Source organism: Thunnus albacares, chromosome 8 (genome assembly GCF_914725855.1).
Source record: "Thunnus albacares chromosome 8, fThuAlb1.1, whole genome shotgun sequence".
Lineage (NCBI taxonomy): Eukaryota > Metazoa > Chordata > Actinopteri > Scombriformes > Scombridae > Thunnus > Thunnus albacares.
Genome location: NC_058113.1, coordinates 29,127,239 through 29,148,853, shown reverse-complemented (window position 1 = coordinate 29,148,853; position 21,615 = coordinate 29,127,239). Strand labels below are relative to the sequence as shown.

At 40.6% G+C, this 21,615-nt stretch overlaps 3 protein-coding genes across 4 annotated transcripts; 2 read left to right on the top strand and 1 right to left on the bottom strand.

The window, feature by feature from the left end:
• Positions 1-584: 584 nt before the first annotated feature.
• On the top strand, positions 585-10,217 carry ankmy2a (ankyrin repeat and MYND domain containing 2a). The gene is made up of 10 exons (XM_044359305.1): positions 585-800; positions 2,586-2,650; positions 4,070-4,208; positions 4,358-4,456; positions 5,212-5,372; positions 6,551-6,765; positions 7,594-7,729; positions 7,921-8,049; positions 8,177-8,306; positions 9,194-10,217. The coding sequence occupies exons 1-10, from the start codon at positions 734-736 to the stop codon at positions 9,325-9,327; spliced, it is 1,275 nt and encodes a 424-aa protein (XP_044215240.1). The 5' UTR covers positions 585-733; the 3' UTR covers positions 9,328-10,217.
• An 812-nt stretch (positions 10,218-11,029) lies between these two features.
• On the bottom strand, positions 11,030-13,559 carry LOC122987421 (leucine-rich repeat-containing protein 72). 2 transcript variants are annotated; one of them, XM_044359307.1, is made up of 7 exons: positions 12,623-13,348; positions 12,432-12,505; positions 12,241-12,310; positions 12,068-12,149; positions 11,587-11,700; positions 11,399-11,488; positions 11,030-11,246 (listed from the first exon to the last, which is right to left on the bottom strand). In XM_044359307.1, exons 1-7 carry the CDS (start codon positions 12,635-12,637, stop codon positions 11,149-11,151), a joined length of 543 nt encoding a protein of 180 aa, XP_044215242.1. In that variant the 5' UTR covers positions 12,638-13,348; the 3' UTR covers positions 11,030-11,148. The 2 variants fall into 2 exon arrangements, with proteins under 2 accessions (XP_044215242.1, XP_044215243.1); XM_044359308.1 differs by lacking the exon at positions 11,399-11,488 and having other exon boundaries at positions 12,623-13,559.
• Positions 13,560-18,546: 4,987 nt separating this feature from the next.
• On the top strand, positions 18,547-21,615 carry sostdc1a (sclerostin domain containing 1a). Its single transcript, XM_044359274.1, has 2 exons — positions 18,547-18,979; positions 20,548-21,615. Exons 1-2 carry the CDS (start codon positions 18,775-18,777, stop codon positions 20,991-20,993), a joined length of 651 nt encoding a protein of 216 aa, XP_044215209.1. The 5' UTR covers positions 18,547-18,774; the 3' UTR covers positions 20,994-21,615.

Here is a 21,615-nt window from a genome sequence, read left to right as displayed (position 1 = left end):
ACAAGCGGACACTCCAGCGCGCTGAATTGTATTGTACTTCTTAAGACAATGAAATCTTGAAATACTCCGAAAAATGGGGTTTTTCATGATACAACGTAAATAATTGCAGAAGAATTATACTTTATGCACGGACCTTATTTGCTTTCCACATCTGTTTTGTGTATTTATCCTTCTAACACATTGGTTTTTAAAGTATTATTTAAAAATGTGACTCTTTCATCTCTTTATTGTGGCCTATAGATGAAGACTGACACCTGTCCATGAAGATGAAACCTCTCTTAAGACATCCATGTTGTCCTCACATGTGGACAAGTGTGAAGCATTTTTAATTCTGCAAGAACTTTCTACACTTTCTAGAATTTCTTGGAAGGGGTTATTTAAGCGAAAGAGCAGGGGGGATGCACATCCGTTGTGATTGTGCTAAATGTGGCGTTTTGGCTGTAGGTGATTAATTTTACAATTTTTTTATTCTGAACATATTTATTAGTGTATATTTGTCATATTATTTACAAAAATCTGTTCGAGTTGACGGAATAAGGTAATTTCGGCTGTAACCTAAGTCACCCCTACTAACAGTACGCAGTGGTACATTCCAAATGACAGCTCGACCTGAGCTAGCCTTCATGCCCGAGCATCAGCAGTCAGTCACATCCACGGAAAACGTGTTTTAACCAGGAGCCACGCGTTTTATTTGTGCCGTTATAGTCCGCTTATAAAACTATTAATCAGCAACATGTCGGCTCCTAAGAAGGGAGATTTGTCTTCAAGTGAAAAGGAATTGTTTGAGGTTATCACTGCAGGTAAGCCTCTTCTGCTAACGCTAATCCATGAAGAACCGAGGTTAGCTCCTGTTAGCTTATATGATTTAATTACGACATAAATAATACAGGACAGTAAAGTCAGCATGACACTTGTGGTGCTCGGTGATTGTCTTGTTTGATCATACCATTTAACTGAGATATTAGATTGCTAACAAGGCTTAGTAACAACTAACGTAGGCTAACAGCTAATCATGTGCACAAGTAGCTCTATTCTGCTGCTGCCTTAAAGGAGAGATTCACAATTTTTCAAGTCTGTCTTAAAACAACAGTCAGGTGTCCATACGAACACTGAACGTGGGTTTCCTCACTGTAATCGCTCCTCCTGTTCTTATTAGCTGTTAAAGGATTGCCTTAAGTAAATAAATACAATTTTAGTCATATAGCACTTTCCAAAACCTGGGTTACAAAGTGCTTTACAAAAAGATAAACTGTTAAAAGAACAAAATATGAATTAAAGAAACGTAAAACAGAATACATAGCACAATAAAAACAAAAAACAGTTCATCATAAATCAAAATAGTGTACATGATAACTCAAGCACACTTTAAAAAAAATAGGTCCCCAGCTGTGACTTAAAACACCATAAACAGGTTGCTGACCTGACTCCCAGACTGGTCCACAGCCTGGGACCCAGGACAGCAAATCCACAGTCCCCTCATGTGTTCAGTCTTGAACAAGGTACAACCAGCAGGCCTTGCTCAGAGGACCTGGGGGGCCGAGCAGAGGTATAAAGCATTAGTAGTTCACTAATATACTCCGGAGTAAGATCAGTTAAAGCCTTATAGATGAGGAGGAGGATCTTGAATCCTAAATTTAATCAGAACCGGGTGATGTGAGAGTGCTATGAGGTCTCAGTGAGTGATCTTGCTGCAGAGTTTTAGACTAACTGTAACCAAGTAACAGCATCTTGGCTTCAGCAGGAATAAAAAGCATTATAGTAGCCTAGGTAAAAGCATGTATAACCATTTCCAACTGCTGGAAAGATAACGTGAAATGTACTTTTGTAATATTCCTCATGTGAAATTAGCAGGACTGAAGAACTGCCTTGATATGTTTGTCAATTTTCAGCTGGGAGTCGAAAATGATGTTTAGGTTTTTGGAAAAAGATTTTTAAATGATAGGGGGCCAAAATCCATAGTGAGTCCACAAAGTCATTTTTGTGCGAGAAAAAGTATTTAAAAGTTTTTTTCTTGAGCTTATATGAGGCTTCAGCAGTCTGAGTCAGTCATAACAAGTGGATATCTGACACATTTACAGTCTTTTAGCATCAAAATCCTGCTTTGTGTTTCCTTGGACAGTGTTTCCCTGTTGAGCTGCGGTGGAAGTATAGAAACAAAAAGAGGGACTTTAGCACTAAAAAGACTGTAACATTGAAAGATATCTACTTGATTTGACTCATTTGGACAGCTGAGGCTTCACATTAGCTTTAGATAAACTTTTAAATACATTTTTGCACAGAGGGAGGACTGTAGATTCTGTCCTCCATCACTTACATCGTAGGTGCATTATGAAGGGATCTTATAATGGTCAGTATGAACAGGAGGGATGATAATGGAGAGAAAAAAAAGCTGTTTGAATGTTCATTTGGGCTCCTGACTGTTGTACACCTCAACTTTCATAATAACATGGAATTAGGTAGATTCATTACAAAAGTGTAATCTGCATGCTCAAAAACAGAGGTGGGTTTACTCAGAGCTGCTTTAACTGCTGGTAAGTCTTGGTGTCGTCTTTATACAGCAGTAATATTGAATTTTGTGCTTGTAGGAAACGTTCAAGAAGCCTCAAGACTGCTGGGCTGTAAGGATGTTCGGGTCAACTGTTTGGATGAGGTAACAAAGCATGTTTGACTGTGACCAGTTTTATAGAGTTTGTCTTTTTTCCATTGCGAAAAACATAAGCTTAGTTAAATGCAATCATCAGTGCAGAAATGTCAAATATAAAAAAAATTATGAATACATCAGAGCCACAAATGGATGCTTGTCCTACAAAGTATTGCCGGCAGCATTTCAGGACTAGAGTTAAATTTTGCAGAAGACAAAACACATGGTAAGATCTTTTGACAGAGGTCTTCCTTTGTTCGCTGACATATGTGTGAGACAAGAGGACTCTCACTGAAGGGCTTTAGAGGAGGTCCTTCATGTCTTTCTCTTCCTTTCTTTCTTCAAGTCTGTTATGTCCGCCTGTCAAAATCAGATGTTTGAAAACGGATGATGTGTTAGGGTTTAAGTAATGAATGCTGTGTGTGACTTCTCGGTACTTCAGTAGCTTCAGGACATTCTGCTCTTTCCTTCTTTGAGGAGGAAAAAAAAATACCGTTAAATTATGAGGCAAACATTGTCTTCGCTCACTGGCAAACATACTGCACCAGACATTCCTAGTAGAAGACACCGTGTATGTTATAAATGATATAAATGTGGTTTCTCTTTACGTACATGTAGCTCAATATGAGTCAGTGACTTGAAAGCTGCCTTGATAAATTTATAAGCTGTTATATGTAGAAAAACTGCCCAGAAAAATGCAGCTTAGAGTTCAGCTGACGTTCATAAAACAAGTTCTCCTGTTTGTGACTGTTCATCAGTACAGTGACTGAAGAACACATGAAAAACCTTCAAGCATAATTGTCTCTATCAGGCCGACTGAATCAGAGCTGCGACACCAACTACTTGGCTAAATGATTCATTGTTTTGAGTCCAAATTCTCAGATTCCTGCTTCTTAAATGTTAATATTCTCTAGTTTGTTTAGTCTTCTATGACAGTAAACTGAACATCTTTGGGTTGTGGACTGTTGGTTGGGACGAAATAAGACATTTAAGGTTGTCATGTTTGTCTTTGGAAAACAGTCATCAACATTTTTCACCATTTTTGGACATTTTATAGACCAAACAACTAATAACTACTAATTGCAGCTCTAGACTTGAATATTTTAGCTTAACAAACAACAACAGTCAAAAGTTTGGACACACTTTCTCATTCAAATGTATGGGAAATTAAGTTTTGACTGGGACTGTATAATATAATATAATAACAGATAAGTCATTAGAAAAACACAGAAATAGATCATGAAAAATACAAAATACACATGCAAAAACAGTTTAAAGCATTATTCAAGTAATGTCTTCAATATACTTTATGTTGAAAAGTGTTTTTGTTTGTTGTTGACTTTTATGAAAATGCTCAGTTATTAGACCCTACTAATGTATTGTGTAGTTAGTTTTAGGTAGAAGTCATATCTTTTCTCTCTTCCACAGTACGGGATGACCCCTCTCATGCACGCTGCTTATAAAGGAAAAGCAGACATGTGCAAGCTGCTGTTGCAACACGGGGCGGACGTGAACTGCAACGAACACGAGCACGGATACACAGCGCTGATGTTCGCAGGCCTGTCAGGTACGCTGTCTGTCGGTTTGAGACGTCAGTGTCGTCCATCACAGCAGCAGAACTGAAATCCCATCTGTGTGTGTGTTTTTCTTTTTTTTTTTTTATGGAAAAAATTCTTCCATGTTTGTGTTCTGACTCCTCTTCTTCTGTGCCTGTAGGGAAGACTGACATCACGTGGATGATGTTGGACGCCGGGGCGGAAACAGACGTGGTCAACTCAGTCGGAAGGACGGCCGCGCAAATGGCTGCATTCGTCGGTACGTGGTTTTGGCCGACGGTACGGGTCGAGAGTACAACATTCCTGACACGCGAGAGTTCTACATATTCGAGTTGACTGCAGATGTGCGAGGGTGTGCGAAACTCGCGTACTTGGCCGGCATGTTTTTTTTTGTTTTCTTTTTTTTCTTTTTGACATCTCGGTGAACCGAACACTTAAAATGCAAGGCGAGGAAGAAAATATTCTCACCTCCTCTGACAAATTGCGTGACTTTTTCAGATCAGAGCTCAAACTCTGGCGCTCCTTCGTGGAACAGGGCAAGCTTGAGATGATTCCCTCGTGTCAGTGAACATTATTCAAACGGCATTCACACTTGCTGACCTTATCTCTTAACATCTGAAAATTCTTGAGGAGAGAATTAGCCGTTATTTTCCACTGGAGTCTTTTGTGCAGTTTGACTGGGTCCATGACCCTTTGAGTTCATGTGTACTGGAAAGCTTAAAAAGACTGCTGGCACTGGAGCAACTGGCAGAGATCAATCATTTCAAGTAGCAGCTTTCGCCAGTATTGGACTGCTGCTTGTGCTACTTTAACTGACTGACCAAATCAAACACATTCGGAGTTGTTTGTCTCCAACTGGTCTGTACGTGGTGGAAGTGCCAAGATTTCTGGGCTTGAATTTGACATAAGTTGTTATTCTACTTGTGCAGTTTTATAGTAAACATAAACACGTGAGAACTATTACATTCATGTCGGGAAAAAACAACAAACTGTCTCCTCTTTTTCCCTCCTCAGGGCAACACGACTGTGTCACCGTGATCAACAACTTCTTCTCCCGCGCCAGACTGGACTACTACACCAAACCCCAGGGTCTGGAGAAGGAACCCAAGCTGCCGCCAAAACTGGCCGGACCCCTCCACAAGGTCATCATGAGCACCAACCTGAACCCTGTCAAGGTAAGACACCACTGGACAGAGGCCGTTATGTAGTCTTTTTTTAAATTTTCTTTGAATTTAAACAGACTAAATGCATCTCTTTGTGCTTTTACTCCCACTTCCTCTCTCCCTGGAAAATGATTAATAGAGGAGAGATACTCATGATGTGTTTATTGGGTCTTAACAACTATAGGACTAAGCAGACTGACTCTAAATCTAAACACACCAGCAGCTGATATTTGCTGATTTTCTCCTTCATCGAGTCATCAGAGATCTAATGAGCTGCTGCAGTGATTGGTTTGATTGGGAACCTGCATGTTCTCAGGTCTTTACAGTCTGGCTTACAGCATGTAGGGCAGCACCAACAATACAATATATTTCACTTTAATGAGTGTAGATTTGTTTTTGGTGAAGCATCGCCTCCTGTTTTAGCAAAAATGATAATTGCAAATCTTTTAAGTGTTAAACTTTTGAAGTTCTAAAATTGTCTTGAATTGTCCAGAAGTTTAAGAAAGGAGGCATTAGGTTTTATTTTGAAATTGCAAGCTGAACAACATGATATGTATGTATATTTGTTGTGTTTTATATTTCCACTGCTTTATTTGTATATTAAATAGTTGAGGCTTCGCTCTACCTTCTGTGTTTCTGGTCTCTATTTAAATTTACAAGAAGTTTTTTTTTTTTTTTTCTTTTTGATGATTAAGTTAAACCAAATTTATTTGCCTCTGCTTCTTTTTCCCCACAAAGTTTGTTTGTAAGACATCTTTTTTTGACATTTTATGTACAAAATTAGCATAAACATTTACAGATTGATGGTGAAAATAGTTTTGTAGCGCTCTGTGCAGTAGATGATGCCAGAAAATGGTGATAATTTATTCCCAGCTCATGATGATGTCCTTAAATGTCTTTTTTTTTTCTGATGAACACTCCAAAATCCAAAGATATTCAATATATTATCATGTATGACACAGCTTCAAATCCTCACGTTTGAAGAAAAGAAATGATTAAAACCATTATTGGGTTATTAAAATAGTTGTGACTAATTTTCTGTCAGTCAACTAATCGATTCGACTAATCGTCGCAGATTTAGCACATAAACAGAAAGAACAGGACGGCAACACACTTTGACCACATGTGGAACAGAACAAGGAAAACAAAGCGGCAGATCTGTTCCTTGTTGACGAATCTCTCGTTTCCAGATGGTGATGCTGGTGAAGGAGAACCCCCTGCTGGCGGAGGCGGAGGCTCTGGATAAATGCCGCCGGGTGATGGAGCTCATCTGCGAGAAGTGCATCAAGCAGCAGGACATGAACGAGGTGCTGGCCATGAAGATGCACTACATCAGCTGCGTGCTGGGGAAATGCGCCTCCTTCCTCAAGGACCGCGAGGACAAGCTGGACGGCCTTATCAAGAGGTCAGGCCGTATGTGATGTAGACTCTCCTCTCAGACGTGCTCCCCTTTTTATGTTAATCTGATGACAGTTTAACATGTCGGTCTCTCAGTAATGGTTTTGTTTCACTTTCAACAAGTTACAAGTCTGAACTGATTGTCGTCAGATTAGCGTAAAGGCTGCAGCAACACAAGGTCATAAATTTAACATCTCCATCATCGTCTCTTATGCACATAATTAGTGTAAGAAACTCTTTGAGAGCCAATTTTAAGGCATAAACAAAAGTCTCCTTCCTTGATTTTTTAACTGAAACTCACAGCTCTCTCTCTCTCGGGGTGCTAAATACAGCATGAGCTTTGTCTATTTCTGTTAATATCCTGTCATATCTGAATGAAGCTGTAAGGAACATGAACATAAAAGTCACAAATATGTCAGTGACATTCTGAAAAGGCCTTATGTTAATATTAAATTGTGGGAAGTAGGAGAGTGTAGCATTCTCACTATTCTCAGTTAGGGCTGTAACTAAGTATTATTTTCATTATCGGCTGATGTGATGATTATTTTTTGTGGACATGTGGACTGTTTTTTGTTGTTGCCACATTTTCAAAGCTTTCAAAGCTTAAAAAAAGTCTGCAACTACTTCTTCTTCTTCTTCTTCTTCTTTTAAACTTTCCTAACCACGTTTGACTCACATGTTCCTATAAAGTCCCACTGAAGACGAAGCTGAAGTGGAATTTTATAGGATCAAAACATATCAAAGTGTCTGTAAAATGTATTTTAACAAGACAAAAACACATGTTTCCATTACAAGAGCTTTCTGACATATTTCCACCTCGATCCGTCTCATCCAGTTTGCTGAAGGGTCGGGACAGCGACGGATTCCCGGTGTACCAGGAGAAGTTTCTCAGAGAATGCATCCGCAAGTTCCCCTACTGTGACGCTACTCTGCTGCAGCAGCTGGTCCGCAGCATCGCTCCCGTGGAGATTGTGAGTTTGACTGATGACTAGACTGAACAAAAAAATCCAAAAATGTGTTTCTTCCAGACTTTGTGTTTTGTGACATGATGGAATATATATTCAGTAAACGAGCCTCGTCTAAATGTTGTTAGTGGGTTTTTTGTGAGATGGCTGATAATTTCTCCCGTCCTCGTTTCTTTTTGAAATTCCCGCCGTCGCAGGGTAACGACCCCACAGCTCTGTCAGTGCTGACTCAGGCCATCACAGGTCAGGTGGGCTTCATGGACGCGGAGTTCTGCACCTCGTGTGGAGAGAAAGGAGCCGAGAAGAGATGCTCTATATGTAAAATGGTGAGCTTCGATGCTTCTGTAATGGTTTATATGTTTGAATGAGTAAGCTTTGTTTTCATAACCTCTTCAAGGATTCTTCATCTCACCTCAACTGCTGGTATTTCTTCTCTCTTGTGTTTGTGACCAGGTGATCTACTGTGACCAAGTCTGCCAGAAGATGCACTGGTTCACCCACAAGAAAGTTTGCAAGAAGCTCCAAGAGCAGAGAGAGAAACAAGAGGCAGAAGCCGCCAAACTGAGGCTGCAGCAGAGCAAAGGTACTTCAGCTATCTGAGAGGCAAAACATGAAACCTGATTAAACACTAAAACAGGGTTTATACATCCAGTCAACATCGCAATGTGGCAGGCATTCAGTTATGCAAGGCAGCTTATATTCCAGTTATACCAGCGGCACGTCGTCCCGATCTAACAGTTACTGTCACGGGGCTGATCCATGCCCTGATTTTAGCAGTATAGCTGTGAACGCAGCAGTGCAGGGTGTGCACAGTTTAGGCTATTTGTCAGTTAATAAATGCTACAACTCCTGAAGACCTGAGCCAAGTTCCCGTGTCTTGCTTGCCACCTGCTGATTAAAGTGAAGGGAGTTAGCGAGCGAAGTTAGCCTCTTGTGACGGAGCATAAATGAGCTACACCTGATGCCCATTGGAACCTGACCAGGCTCACTTAAAGTGGACCTTGTTGAGTCTCTCCCGAGTTTTGTTCAACAAAATTGGATTTAAAGAACACAGTTTGTGGCGCACATATTCTGCAGTGTAACTGTTGCATTTTCACCCATTTTCAAAAGTTCATCATTTTGCTCTCCCAACAACAGAGCAAATGACGATGTGTAATGAAATACTTTGAAACAACTTTTGGGTGCATGAGGATATAAAAAGCAGGTGAAATTAGTTTTAACCAACCAACCAAATTTTAGTTTTTGGTGAAATGTGTCAAAGTCGAGCTGTTGTGATATATAGCACCTTTAAAAAATCTATTGGAGTGATGTGAACCTGCTTCTTCATACACATCAACCTGAAACTGGAACGAACAGAACAGGAAACACCATGAAACTGTCGATGGATGACTACCAGCTCAGGTTGCTTGATTCAGTTGTTTTCTGTATAGAAGCGACATCAGACCTAACCCTACTGTCTTTGTGTTTCAGAGGAGAGTTCAGCAGCGCAGGAGGCCACAAACTCCATGGAGAAGCTCTCAGTGGAGACCAACAGCGAAGCCGCCCCGTCAGACACTGCAGCGGAAACCCCAAACCCGGCCCCCATCCCAGCCGCTGACAACTGAAGAACGTCAGCAACCGCCTGTCCCAGAATACATCCATGCACCCACAAACAGAGAGCGAACTGGCAGTGAGACTGAAAGCCAGACAAGGACTGGTCCAGCAGGAGATAAGAACCCATATTTATTATTGACATGAGATTGCCGCCAAGGCAGAGGAGACACTACGAGGAAGGTTTGTGCCACAGCGGTCATCTTTTTTGTCATTTTTATATGTTAATTTTTCAGATGATATAATGTCATATGTGTGTGTGAAAATTATATAGGCTGGCGTGTTTGTGGTAGAGGTCACTGGGAGGAATTTTAAGTGAAGATGTGAAGAGCTAGATGTTCACATCAACCATGAAACTGTAATGTAATTCTGCCTTAAGAAACTGTAGCAAACCTGTGTGCGAAGGAAGTGACTGTGTAGCCAATCAGAGCAGTTCTTTGCAAAGAATATACTTGATTCGTTAACGGGGACGTTCTTTTGTACTGACTGAACCTCATTGTGGACGTTGAGTGGATAGAGGGGCTGCACAATATTGACCAAAAAATGTATATTTTAAATATTATATAACAAGACATGACTTTATTTGTATTTTTCACCATCTAAAAGGTAGTTTTAAAAACATGTGTGGATGGTGGAAGATGATGCTTATGCTCAGGTTTTTTCAAATTATAACAAACTGAAAGTTTTCTCCCGAAGTGCGACATCCGTTTTGTTGATGAAGGATTCTACACAGCACAAAAAAAACCCGCATCATCAGTACTGATGTTCTTCAGTTTATTGTGCAACATGAACGGACAGAGAAGTCACACATAAGGCTTTGTTTGTCCTGAACGCTGATGGCTTCTACAGTGTCAAACAAATTTATCTTAATCATGTTAAATAAAGACCAGCTTCATCAAATCAATCTGGATGATATTTGTTGGACTTTTTCACAGTTTGAGTCATTTTCCCATGCCCTTTTTTTAAAAGTGTACATGTGCTTTTTGTGATTTTCTGTTATTTTTATACTGTTATATTGGATGTCTATGTTGGTTAAAGGTGCAAAACATGAGGTGAACACATGCAAACGGACAAAAGCCAGAGCTTCATCCAGCTCTGAATGCTTCATTTGCAGTGTTACTTCTACTTCTTCCTCCCGTAAACTACGTCTATAAACTACAAGGGAGACGGTGCGACGGTGGATTGTGCTGCAGGAAGCTCACTACTGCAGCTACAGTAGATCAGAAGCTCATCTTATTACAATAGACAAGTGAAGATCTTAGCAAAAACTTCAATAATTTATAATTGGTTGATCCAACCATCAGTTTTCTGCTGCTTATCCAGGTCACATCAATGTCATTAGGAATTATCTTTATATACTACTGGGAAGCACTGAAAAAAGTGATATATTAATAAATAATTCTAGGCCATATCGTCCCTACTGGTTTTCTAACATACTTTCATACTTTGGTTGGTATGACGTTGAAAAAGGTGTTAAATTGCATTTTATGTGGTATAAAAAAAGGTCAGTTATACTTGGTGAACCTTGCAGAAACCATCAACTGATGAAACTTCTGCTTCTTCTCTTCAACATAAGTGTTTCTATCCAGAAACGACACCCTGGTTATTCTAGAAAGTTTTCATAAAGCTTCCAAAGGTCACGTCGGGTCAGGACAGTGTGTTGTGCCGTAGTGTGTTTTTGACTGATAACTATAAAGCTTGTTGAGCAGATCAGAGTTATTAAAACACTGCAAACACATCTTTGCACTGTGTAATGGTTGGACTGTTTCTGCAAAGTAAATGACAAACACTGATTTGTTGAGGAACCAGCCGACATCCTGATCTCTGCTTGTGGGTTATGAGACTCGTCTTCCGAAGGCCACGGACTGGAGGACACGATGGCGATCCTGGCTGTGCATCTGGAAGGACCTCCTCCTCTCCACCGACTTCACCTCTGACAACAGAAAGATACCAAACCTCTGATTAATTTTAACAAAAAATGACACAACAATAAAGAGGCAAAGTGATATTTTATAGTGACAAAATGTGAAATCTTGCAGGTTTGTATAGATCAGCTGTTTCCCTCTAATGGTCTTCGTATCTCACCTTTTCTGTCTAACACCTGAATAGAAGGCAAGTAGTGGATCACGTGGTGGCGATACCCGGGTTCATGGGAAATAGGATTGAGGTAAAAAGCTACACAGAAGCCCCCATCAAACAAAATCAAAGAGTCACATTTCTCCATCTGAGAATAAAAGTCATTGATTGATTGATGTGACTGTAAAATCACTAACTTGCAGTTTGGAGCTGCTGCATCTTCCTGAGCTCGTGCACCGTGTCGTCCAGACCTCTGATCTGGTTGTTGTGGAGAAAAATAAGCCGGAGGCAGGTCAGATGATTTAAGGCGCCTGTATGGAAGACACATGGATCCATATCGTCTTCTTTTCTAAGATTTATCCATAAAAAGCTCTTTTTCAGCACTGATTGTCTTGCTTAGCAATAACTCAGCTGCACAAATGAATACCTGGAAAAATACACAATCAGTCCTTTACTGTTGGAATCTGAGCAGCATAAGTGTCTTGCATTAAATGCTTTATCTTCTATAACAATCAGGAACTGCAACCACATCCAAAACAGACTAGAGTTTGAAAATTGAGTTGTAAAAACCAGAAAATTTCCTCAGATTTTAGGCCGTTTTGTGCCACAGGCTGGTAAAAATCTCTCTTTTATAGCTATATTCCAGACGATCGTCCAGTCAGGAGATACAAAAATCACCAGAAATAGACTTGATGTTGTTATTTTGAAGGTAAAGTTCAGTCAAGCAGCAGTTGAGGGAGCGACAGCTGAGCTCTCTGATCTGAAAGAGTCAGAATAATAACGTATTACGCTTTGGGTCTCTCTTTAAAATAAGTTGTTGATGAAATCTACAGAGCTGTACAGAAGTCTACCTTGTTGTTATTCAGCCACAGCTTCCTCAGAAAGTGAAATCTTGATAAGTCAGGAACACCGGTGAGTTTTCTGCTCAGCAAAACAGCAAATATTGTATGTCAAAGTGGGTTCTTGTTTGTAAAAATCATTTTAGCAAAGCAATTTTCCCAGCAGCAGCTGCAGTGAGAGGAACAAGAAAAGTTTGCCTTACTTCCTGGTGAGGCTGATTTGCCAAACATCAACATCCCTTCTTATTCCACACTTCTGAAGAGAGTCCTGGATGTCCTGTGTACAGTGCAAGAGAAGATAAAATACAAATAACCTATACGATTTACACGTATGTGCCTTTGCTGATCTAATCTTTGCTATCTTTTGTCAGTGTTTGATAGAAAGCTGTCTTACCTTGGATACCTCCATTGTCTGCCACCTTTGGATTTCAAGACCAGCTGTTGCCGGGAAACTCTGCTGTTGTGCTTGAAATCACAACAACAAAGAATTCTTTTAGTTTTAAAAAATGTGTGATAAAAAGGTTTGCTTGGATTAGATCTGGTTGGGTTTTTTTTTTTGATAAACTAGATCAGTAAAGTCAGATCTGTATCATTGATTAGCAGTGAAGGCAGATGCCCAGCAGAGGGCAACATTTCACTAGAATTAACAGGCAAACAAGGTCAATTTAGGTTAGTTTTTTAAGGTTTATTCACACTGTGGTTCCTAACTGTGTGCAGCTGAAGTCCAACAGTTTTTCCTTTTATTTTCAGCCAAACAGCTGATTTTACTGACACACGCTTTCAGCCAGAAGCAGGGTGCAGGATGTGGTGACTGTTTGAAATAAAACCCTCCACATCTTACTTGTGTGATTGAAAGCAAAACAGATCACTTCTCCTCACTCAAAGCCAGTGAAGGCTCTCTTTACTCTGCGTCTACTGGCTTTCATTTTATGGAGATATTGTCACTCACATGTTGGATATAAAAGGGAATCTTGCTCTCAGTTTTAACAGATTAGTTTATCAGTTATTTTAACCAAATTTTACATTCATAAATCAACATTTACAAGCAAGAAGCTAAACTCTTCTGAGCTGATTATGTCAAAAGATACATTTAATCTCTAGCTGAATGTACTGATAGTTTCAGTAAGGTTTATTGGAAAGTTGTTATAGTTGTAATTATGTTTGAATTATTTTATTATATTAGCCTTTTCTGAGCTTTTTCCGAGCTTTCAACCATCATCTCATGGTCTTCATCAGCAAAGGGAGCTGGCTCAGGAATGTAGTTGTATACAGTGGTGGAGATCATAACCTGGTGTTGGATGTGAAAGGTCTCCACATTGAAGACATTTGATGACACCTGGGCCAGTTCTATTCACTGATGAAAACCATGAGATGTGGTTGAAATCCCAGGGAAAAAGCTGGGAAGTAGAATTTGATTTGATTTTATCACATATATGGTTAAAATATTCGTAACCATGTCCACCAGATGTTATGCGACCCACTAATAAAAGCACTATGAGTATATTGGGGTCTTTTTTTTTACAATAATAATGGTGTAAATACTATTGAGTGTCATATCGGATCAATCTCAGGGGCAAAACGGAAGTGAATGAGACTCATCCCTCCATCTTTTGTCTGTCTTTGGTCGGGATCCTTTCCAAACTCTTGCCACAGTGACCTTTCTGTCTTGGCTTTGTTCCAGGTGTTGTGCATTCCTTTTGTCCCCCTTTTCCGGTCGCCCTCGCCACACCTCCCATTTACCGCATGTGGGCGCTTCCTGATCATGCACACACTCCCGCCATGCTGCTTGTCAATATGCTATTAACCCAGCCACCTTTCACTTCCCATGAGGGTTACGGGCAACCGAATTCCTGCAGCGGAGTCTCACTGCCGGTCTGTGTGTGTGCACAGAGAAGGCAGCCGGCTCTCAGCTTTCTGTTTCTTTACACAGTGAGAAGACAAAAGCCGGGGGGGGCCTATCATATTCACTTTTCAGCATTCATTTAACCCGGCACCGTAAGAAGCTAAGAAGGGCGTCGAAGTGTAAACAGTCTTCTGAGAAGAGTTGGCCATGTTGTCCTTTATTTTCTCTCGGAAGTGGAGTGAAAGAGTCTCTGGTGTCGCTGTTTGAGGAGAAACAAAAGAGAGAGGAAACAATAACAGCAAACTGAGGGTGAAGTTTAACGACAGACTGAGTTCAGCTGCTGAGGACACTTGAAACCAGAATTATTTACTCAAGTACAGTTTTAAAGGACGGGTTCACAATTTTTTCAAGTGTGTCTTAAAACAACATTCAGGTGCCCACATGAGCAGTGAAAGAGGTTTTCCTCGCTGTAATCATTCCTCCTATTCATACCGGCTATTAAAAGATCCCCCTTCAAATGTGCTTTCAATGTCAGCGATGGGGGACAAAACCCACAGTCGTTTTGTGCAAAAAATGCATTTAAAAGTTGATGTGAAGCTTATACAGTATCAAAAAAGAGGGACTTTGGCACTAAAAAGACTGTAACGTTGAAAGATATCTACTTGATTTGACTCATTCGGACCACCGAAGCTTCATATTAGCTTTAGATACACTTTTAAATAAATTTTTTGCACAGAAGGAGGCTTGTAAATGCATTATGAAGGGGATCTTCTAACGGCCAGCATGAACAGGAAGAATGATTACCGCGAGGAAAACCTCTTTCAGTGTTAATTTGGGCACTTGACTGTGAGCCTGTCCTTTAAGGTTCTGGTATTTCTATTACTCTACATCTTCCTAGTAGCTACAACTTTGGATGCTAAGATTGAACGTTAGCTTAACTCCTTCTCGGCAGCAGCAATTGTCCGATATAACTCTACATTTAAAGGGTTCAGTAGGAGGGTTCTTTTATCTTTTCAAAACCAAAAAGTGCAAAACTGTAAGAGATGGATTAAACAGTTAGTTCTTTTCATCCTTCTTTCCCTTTTATTTATTTCCTCCCTTCTTTCCTAAATGATTTCTTTCATTTCTCCCTTTCTTCCTCTTCTGATCTGCAATCCTTGAAAATACCCAAAATTCAAAGTGATATTTTAAACTGGCTGCAAAACTACACTCTATTTTTTCACAGTGGCTACTTTGAATACTTGAATACATACATCTGTACTTTCACCTAACCTGTGAATGCAGTACTCTTACTCAATACTTAATAGCTTTATTTCTTTTTAACACTGTAGTATTGCTGAATTTTCCACTGATTCAAACAACAACCTTTCACTCAGCAAAAGAAAACACACCACCTCAGGCCTACTACACCTCTCACCACAGCCCTAAAAAAAAAAAAAAAGTGCTTGTGTGGTAATAACGCCGAACAGACAAGTGATGTGCGTATCAGCTTTCATTCGCATGAGCAACAATTAGTGTCTCCGCACGACGCCTCTTTTCAAATCAGTAAGACAAGCCTGGATTGAATGTTCCCCCCACAAAAGTAATTATATCTCTCCTTGTTTTGAACAGTGGACACACAAAGACTCCAGTTAGTCTGGGCACTCGAATCATCAGACGTGTAACTGACAGGGATTGAGAGGCTAGGCAGAGGCTGGATGGCGTAGACAGACAGCAAATTATACTTAGACAATATCATCTTTCATTTCTGAATTAAACGTGTGCCCTGAGAGAGGCAAGTCACGACGTGGAGAATATCTAGTATGGGAAACTAACCAGAAGGCAAAACATGAGTTGGTGTCTTAAATCGTCAGCTGCGTACACACACACACACACACAACCACACACGTGTGATTCATTCTCCATCACTGCTGAAGACAGCGGTGATAAATGAGCAGCTGAGGATCGGATCAGGGTCAAATAGTGTTTGCAATAATTTTTAAGATTTGTCTGACACAGTCGGGCAACACGACAGATGTGAGAGATTTATGATTTTTAATGAGTTCTGAGAAAATTTGGCAAAATTGTCTAATGGTTGGAAACTAATTGAAGTTTTTCTACATCAGGAACCAAAGATTCACTGACTAATTCCTCTTTATGCACAACAATAAGTGAACAACACGTTTGTTCAAGCTCAGTTCATGACAAATATGAGTCTATACAAGACTGTTTTTCAGGTTAACAGCTCAGCAGCCGCATATTTGTGACAGTAATCACATTATGGTTGCGTCTGTGGCTTTTGCTGTGTTTAAGCTTTTAATGAGGATATAACAGGCTCACAATGGATGGTGCTCTCAGTCACCAGTGAGTCGAGCTCCACTGATAAAAGCTAACGATTCGGTCAATGACAATGATGATTCAGTATAATCGGCTCAGTTTGATGATTCAGTGTTAAAAAGATTTGTTCGTACATGCACTGAGCACCTCCGGTACCCGGTTATGTTAAAAGAAACAGGCTAATAATGAATCATTTTGCGGTATTCTCAAATTATTTAACCACGTTTTTGTTGAAGTTGGGAAGGTTGTTGAAAGATATCTGGTGCAAACACTTTTCCACATGCACATGAGAAGCTGTTCATAACCCGAAGAGTCCAGCTCGTTCTAGACAGAGCGCATATTTCTCGGTGCTTTATGAGATACAGTTTGGTTTGAATTTCACTCTTGAGTTCTAATTTTGCTCGTAATTTTTATGACTTAATGCGGACAGAGAAGCGAACACGGCTGCACCAGCGTCGCGGCTGGATGGTGACGTCAGACGGTCCATCTCTTTGGTCCAGACTGAAAATGTCTCTCATGTCTATCGGATTGATGGATTGTCATTAAACTTTGTACAGACATTCATTGTTCCCAGATGACTTTGGTGGCTCTTCTCTTAACCCGCCATGAGGTAGAGTACCAGTCAAAAGTTTGGAAACACTTTCTCATTCAAAGTTAATGGGCAGATGTGTCCAAACTTTTTGATTGGTACTGGACATATTTGCAGTTTTAAGCAAAATGTCATGACAACTATTGAATAGTTTGTCATGAAATGTGGTGAACATTATTATTATTGCAAGCAAAAATCTATTTTTTGCTCCATAAAATTATTTATGTGTTGAAGAGTTTGGAAGCACGGCGAGCAGGTACTTTTAGAAAAAGGCAAATGAGTAAAAAACTGAGTGAATTAGGTTTTTATTGTGGGTTTATGGGGATTATAACCATCTTTCAAGGCTGTTTTTATTCTGGAAGCAATCTGTGATGTAATTTATTCTGACTTTAATGGATCCAAAACATTGTTTCTGCCTCATTTAAAATATAGAAACTGTTGCGTTTAAATGATCCAAATATAGACGGAAAACTGAAGTTGACCTGTGATCTAATGAAGACTTCAGCTTGACTAAATCACTATTAGTAAAGTTGAAAGTATTGCCTTCCATCTCTTCTTTTAACTGCTACTTTCACATTTCATTCACTATATCACAATAATGAACACATTTATGTTGGATTTCTCTTCATTGGATGAGGATCAAGTGTGTCTGAGGTGAATATTTTTACCTCGTCTGCCTCCTGAGAAAAATATTATGATTGTCAGTTGCATTTTCTAGTTTTTAGTTCCTATTTTTTTAATAAATATATCTCTCAGTGTCAGATATTTGATGCTTATAAATTTTACTGATGGGTGGAGGAATTTAAAAACACCAGAGACAATAACACAAACAAAACAAACCAGAAACCATGTGTAAATGTGCCAATTACTCAGGCACATAATCCCATCATCGTTACCACCACTACCATCACAACCACCACCATCACAACCACCACCACCACCATCATCATCATCATCATCATCATCATCATCATCTGTTTTTTCATTAGTGGTTCCACGTCCCCTCTTTTTTTCCTCTTTATTGAACATTATGAACATACAGACCTTCAGCTGCTGGACATTCTTGTACAATTCAATAGTCCAATGTGTGTAAAAAAGTAGATATCAGTCAAATGAAATATGAATCAGTAAACAAATTAAATCTGAAAATTAAGAATCTAAACATAATTAATAAGAAATAACATCAATAAAAGTCAATATACCTTAATCAGGTGCCACAGAAAACATTTCTTTAATAGAACAGTGTGTGTTTTACTTTCTTTGTTCTTCATAAGGGTTCATGGATCTGTGTACAAACTGAATTCAACCAGAAAAATATGAAGGTTGGGAAGGATTTAGAGAATTTTGAAATTTACCAAATACAAGTATAAGATTTCTCATGTAACTCAAAGATTTATTATTCCATTTGAGTTTGGTAATGATGTCTTTAAACATGATGGTTGCAGATTGTCCGGTCTTGTTATAAACAAACTTCTCTACAAAACACAGATCGAGGAGGGGCAGTGACATCATCATCATCATCATCATCATCATGATCATCATAATCATCATCATCATTATTCATTTTAACTCTCCAAAAATGAAAGCACTGGGCGTGGTTATCTTCCCAGTGCACGACCCTGACGACCAATCGGAGCCTCCCAACAGAGACGCACCTGAGCAGCTGCCAAAGCGAGAGGCGGGCCGGCTGTATAAAACCAGCGGGGCACCACAGTCTCTCATGTAGTTCATCCAGCATCAGTCTCCATCTAGCCGGACCTACATCTCGTTCCCAACCTCTGCGCTCCTGAAGCAAACCATGCACCTGAGCGCGCACGAGTCGTGCCATTCCTTGGTCTTACTTTGCATCCTCCTGAGGAGTTGCCAAGCCTTCAAGAACGATGCCACGGAGCTCCTGTTTTCGCAAGTGACCGCACCGGTGCCGGAGGTTCAGAGCAACGTGTCCCTGAACCGAGCAAGGACCGGCGGGAGAGGAGCTGGCAACGCGGCGCACGACAGAGGCGGTGAGTGAGTGAGAGGACCGGAGGATGCTCTGCTTTGTCATTTATTATTAGGCTGTCAGATTATGTTATATTTCTGTACAGACTATAAAATGTCTGGTAGTTTGCAATGAGTTTGATTACTTTTTGTACGTATTCTTCATTTTTAATCTGAGGTTATCTGCATGATGTCAAACTCCACTTTCTGAAGTTCATGCAGCTTAACTATTGCATGAACAGATGAGAAAACAAAGCAAGCATTAACTTTAATTCCCCACAACATGTTTTCTTCTTCTTAACTTGATCTCTTCATTCTTGTTCATTAAAGGCTGCATGCAGCCAAAAGATCTCGATAAAGTTCAGGTTTAAGCATCAAAATTTCCTCTTTTTATCTTCTACTTCATTCACATCTGCATCACAAAGAGCCAAATGAGGGACCTTTAAATCAGCCACTTAATCCCATCATCATCATCCCTTCATCAGTTACAAATAGCTACACATTCTTAAAACATATTGTTGACTGTATATCATTAAAACAGTTTAAAAATCAGCTGGTATTTGCAAGAAGTAATGTATATCACGAGAATCATGCAGTTGTAGAAACTTGTATCTTAAAGTAACATCACTATAATGTTTTGCACAGATATAATAAGGTTACTTAAATGGTATGTCATGGTATAATCCCCTTCACTGGGATCATACAGTGGCTCTGCTCATATTGGCAGCAGAGACTATATATTTCCCTGCCCATCACCACAGTGAGCCGAGGCAACGCCGCTCAGCCGAGTGTAACACACACCTGGCTGGCCGTCGGCCAAGCGGGGATGAGAGGCTCCGACAGGCCCAGCAGCCGACCGGGTGTCAGTGCAGCTGAATGGAGGTGTTCTCTCGTGCACAGGAAGTCTGTGATTGAGGCTGTTTGACATGAGCTCTACCAGCAGCCAACCGTGAAGGGAGGAAGGGAAGAGGAGGGGGGGAGAGGGGGGGGGGGGTTGTAAGAAAGAGAGAGAGAGAGAGAGGGAGAGAGAGGGAGACAGCCTGAGCTTCACCCCTGTTCATTCATCAAACACTGTCACAGAGAGGCGGGCATTGTCACTGAGGTGTATGGAGCCGTATGAATGGACCTGAGCTTGGGTTACAGTGGTGGAGGGGAGAGCGGGGGGGCCCACTTCTTATAGCCTGCAGCAGAATAATACTGACAGAGGTAATCCTCCTGTTAAATCCCTGCTCCACTGATGAAAAAGAAAGTTTTTTTTTCCTTATCACATGATGTAATTCCTCAACTTTTTGAAGTATAAAGGTCAAGATGCTATTGTGTTCCTTCCCTGTGTTTCTGTGACTCGCCAGAGGCTGCAAAGAGGCTCAAAACCACTATAATGTACAGGATAAAGGGCTGGGCAGTAATCCACTATCATCATCTATTATCCTTCAATATCACGATGAAATGATGACATTGAGTTACTGTGATGTGCACTTCAATTAGAGCTGAAAGGAATCTGCCATGATTTAGGGTTATTTTCCCACCATTTTCACCATATGCACTGCCAGATTCTGCTTATTTATTCTCCAAATTTTCATTGTCTTTGCCACAGAGCGAAGCCAAATCGGATGCAGAGAGCTGAGGTCCACTAAGTACATCTCCGACGGCCACTGCACCAGCATCAACCCCATCAAGGAGCTGGTGTGCACCGGCGAGTGTCTCCCAGCTCAGATGCTTCAAAACTGGATCGGCGGCGCCTACGGCAGAAAGTTCTGGGGCCGCCGGAGCAGCAACCAGGACTGGCGGTGCGTCAACGACAAGACCCGCACCCAGCGCATCCAGCTGCAGTGCCACGACGGCAGCACGAGAACGTACAAGATCACCGTGGTCACCTCCTGCAAGTGCAAGAGGTACTCGAGGCAGCACAACGAGTCCGGCAACAAGTTCGAGGAGCCGGCTCTGTCGCCGCCGCAGCTCCTGCACAAGCACAAGTCCAAGAGCAAGAGGAGGCTGGGGAAGAACCGGCTGAGCGAGAACTGGCACGAGACTGAACCCTGAGAGCCGGCAGACACGCAGACTCACTCTGATACCCCATAAACCTAAAGGAGTTTTGTCTCTGTGATATTGAGACACAGCATCCAGAGTTTGCAGTTGTGGATTATCTCTCAGTGTGACGGGGACTTGATATATGTGAAGCTGGTTCCTCACTATGATGGAGAACTCCAAGGGGCATGCTAAGGACTTTTTTCTTGACATTTTAATCTATGTGATTAAAGATAATGTGAACAAAACTGAGGTGTACAGTCTGCAGAGGTTTCTGGAGCCCCGAGCCAACCCACATTGTCCCAGATGTAGCCATGTGCATGCGTTCATATATTCATTTTAATCGCAGATGGAAATCTGTGTTTAGGCACCGACACCAGTAAACAACACCAAACATCTCAAAAAATATCTTGTGTAAATACTTGTACATATATCAAATTCTTACATGCCTTTTTTGAAGTATGGCCATGTGTATAAAATTTTACTATGTAAGATCTATGATGTATGATGTAATATATTTTCTGTGGCAACATATAAGTTTTTGCTTAAGTGGCGTCAGCATGTGGCTGGAAAAGCTTTGTCATCAATCATTCTTGTAATAACTTCATATGAAATAAATATTACTTTTTATCACCTC